Source organism: Sinocyclocheilus grahami, unplaced genomic scaffold, assembly GCF_001515645.1.
Source record: "Sinocyclocheilus grahami isolate Dianchi unplaced genomic scaffold, SAMN03320097.WGS_v1.1 scaffold436.1, whole genome shotgun sequence".
NCBI classification, from domain to species: domain Eukaryota; kingdom Metazoa; phylum Chordata; class Actinopteri; order Cypriniformes; family Cyprinidae; genus Sinocyclocheilus; species Sinocyclocheilus grahami.
The window spans coordinates 369,549-372,392 of record NW_015505615.1 but is presented as its reverse complement, the minus strand read 5'-3'; the positions used below and the strand labels follow the sequence as shown (position 1 = coordinate 372,392).

At 37.3% G+C, this 2,844-nt stretch overlaps 1 protein-coding gene across 1 annotated transcript in view; it reads left to right on the top strand.

The window, feature by feature from the left end:
- LOC107551862 (coagulation factor X) overlaps nucleotides 1–2,623 on the top strand; it is a 15,546-nt gene extending 12,923 nt beyond the window's left edge. The window contains exons 6-8 of the mRNA XM_016233619.1: nucleotides 522–808; nucleotides 898–1,012; nucleotides 1,975–2,623. Coding sequence (XP_016089105.1) covers nucleotides 522–808; nucleotides 898–1,012; nucleotides 1,975–2,561 — 989 coding nt within the window. The 3' untranslated portion in view covers nucleotides 2,562–2,623. The remainder of the gene's footprint in view (nucleotides 1–521; nucleotides 809–897; nucleotides 1,013–1,974) is intronic.
- Nucleotides 2,624–2,844: the final 221 nt, after the last annotated feature.

Genomic DNA, 2,844 nt, shown 5'->3' with positions numbered 1-2,844 from the left:
AGACAGATAGATAGATAGATAGATAGATAGATAGATAGATAGATAGATAGATAGATAGATAGATAGATAGATAGATAGATAGATAGATAGATAGACACAGACAGACAGATAGATAGATAGATGGACAGATAGATTATAGATAGATAGATAGATAGATAATTTTTTGTCTTTTTTTAAAATGTCTATATAGTTTTTATTAAGTTTTAGTTTTTAATTTTAGTTGATTTAGTTTTATTTATGTTAGTACTTAAAATTAAACTAAAGAAAATTGAGTAATTTAGCTTTGGCAGCTAACTGAAATAAATTTATTTAAAGTAATGAATTTATTTTTTATGGTTTTATGTTTATTTTTAGTTAACGCTAATAACCTATTCATAATTATAATCTCTTTTTTTCTTTCTTTTTTTTAGGTGAAATAAATTAAATTGCAATTTTTATTTTTTTACATGATGTACAACCTATGGTTGTTTTTATTGAAGTAAACACGATACACTGATGAGATGTATCTGTTTGTGTGTTAGTGCAGTATCCGTGTGGGAAGCAGTGGATCGGTGGGATCATGTCTCGCTCACTGGATGATATAAACCTCACGGATGCTGATTATGCAAACCACACCCACACCACAGCAAACTCCACCCACTCATTACATAAAAACAGTTCACTGGACAACTCGACTCACCCGCCAAACCAAACCAAACCTGTGTCACCGGACGAGCTGTCTGACACAGGAAGTGACATCAGCGGCGTGAATGAGGACACACGCATCGTTGGAGGTCAGCTGCAGGGTCAGGGCGGGAGTCCGTGGCAGGTGAGTGAAATCTGAGCTTTCTGCTTCACTCGGATCGTCACTCTGAATGAAGAGCTTGTGTTAAATGACCTGCACCACATCATCTGCAGGTTCTTCTTCGTCGTGAGGATGAGTACGGTTTCTGCGGCGGGTCTCTGATCAGTCAGCGCTGGGTCGTGACGGCAGCTCACTGTCTCCAGCAAACACCAGATCACGTGACCATCGGTCTGTAGCGACCATTCACAATCTATACGAGTGTATGATACAAGATCACAATGTACTTTCATGTGGAATTATGTGTGTATATATACATATACTGTATACATGTGTATATATATATATAGATATTTTAGTTTTTTTTTTTTGATGAATAGAAGTTTAAAATGAACCTTCATTTGAAGTAGAAATCTTACTGTAACATTATACATTTACTTTTTAGATTAATTAATTACATATTAATAAATAATAAAAAAGAAAGTTCTAATAAAATAATGTGAATTAAAATATTAATATTCAGCGATAAATCAGCTGTATTTTCAGTATATAATTTTTATCATATATTTTTTGTATATGTGAGTGTTCCTAAAATAATAATTATTATATGATTATATATATATATATATATTTCATTATTATATTATGTTACAGTAATGAGAATGAGATTCTTGTTCTCATTACAATAATAAACATTTGTTAAGAAATGCTGTTGTTGTAATGAAAATGGTGTCACATTGCAAAATAACAGTAATAATGAATGAATGAATTAAGTTCCTATATATATATATATATGTGTGTGTGTGTGTGTGTGTGTGTGTTTTTTATAGATTGTTTTCTGTAATTACGTTTTAGTAATTTTTTTGTCTGTTGTCATGTCTTTAATATATAGTACTGTATTGTGCCTATAATATGCTACTCTAAACTGTATCGTTTTTAGTTGTTAGTAGTTTTATTTAGTTTTTAGTTGTGGTTATTTTAGTATGCCAGCTTAAACTAAATGAAAACGGAAAATGTAATCTTAGCAACTAACAAAAAATAAGTTATTTCAGTCAAATTAAAAAGTAATAGAGTTTTTGAAGGTTTTAGTTTTAGGGAGTGATAATAAGCCAGATATATAAGCATCATAAATGTATATTTTGGGGGGGGGTAATTTTGCACTAATCCCGGACATGTGTTTGACGTTCCCGCAGGAGACTACGATAAGATGCGTCCCGACAGAGACGAGCAGAAGATCGCGGTGCAGAAGATCGTGCTCCACCCTCACTTCCACGACTACACCTTCGACAGCGACATCGCTCTGCTGTATCTGTCCCGTCCCGTCGCTCTGGGTCCGTTCTCTGGCCCGGCCTGCCTTCCCGATGCCAACCTGGCCACGCGGCTGCTGAGGCCCGGAGAGCAGGGCCTGGTGTCGGGGTGGGGGTCCACGGGCTTCCTGCGGCGCTCCTCCCGCTTCCTGAGGAAGGTGCTGCTCCCGGTGGCCGATCAGATGAACTGCATCAACTCCACCGAGCACGTCATCACCGACAACATGTTCTGTGCCGGATACCTGCTGGAGGAGATGGACGCCTGCACAGGGGACAGCGGAGGGCCCTTCGTGGTCAACTACAGGGGCACCTGGTTCCTGGCCGGCGTGGTGAGCTGGGGCGAGAGATGTGCCGCCGAGGGCAAATACGGCGTTTACACCAGACTCGGAAACTACTTACCCTGGATACGTGAGGAGATGATGAAAGAGGAATCGGGACGCAGCCGGAACAAATCCACTACTGAAGCCCCATAACCTGTACGGCAAAACAGAGTTTCAAAAATATTTTTAATTATATTTTAAAATATACAAAAAATGAATATATATTAAAATATATTTACGTGAATATTTTATACCAATATATGTTTTGGGCAATTTTTTGAAAAAAAATTTTTTGCATTATATTTACAGTGAACAACCGATATGGCAAAAAAAAGCACCTTTAAGCCCCGTTCACACCAAGAACGATAACTATAAAGATAACGATATTAGCCTCCACACCAGAGAACGATATCGTCTGATTATTGCGTCTGTCGCT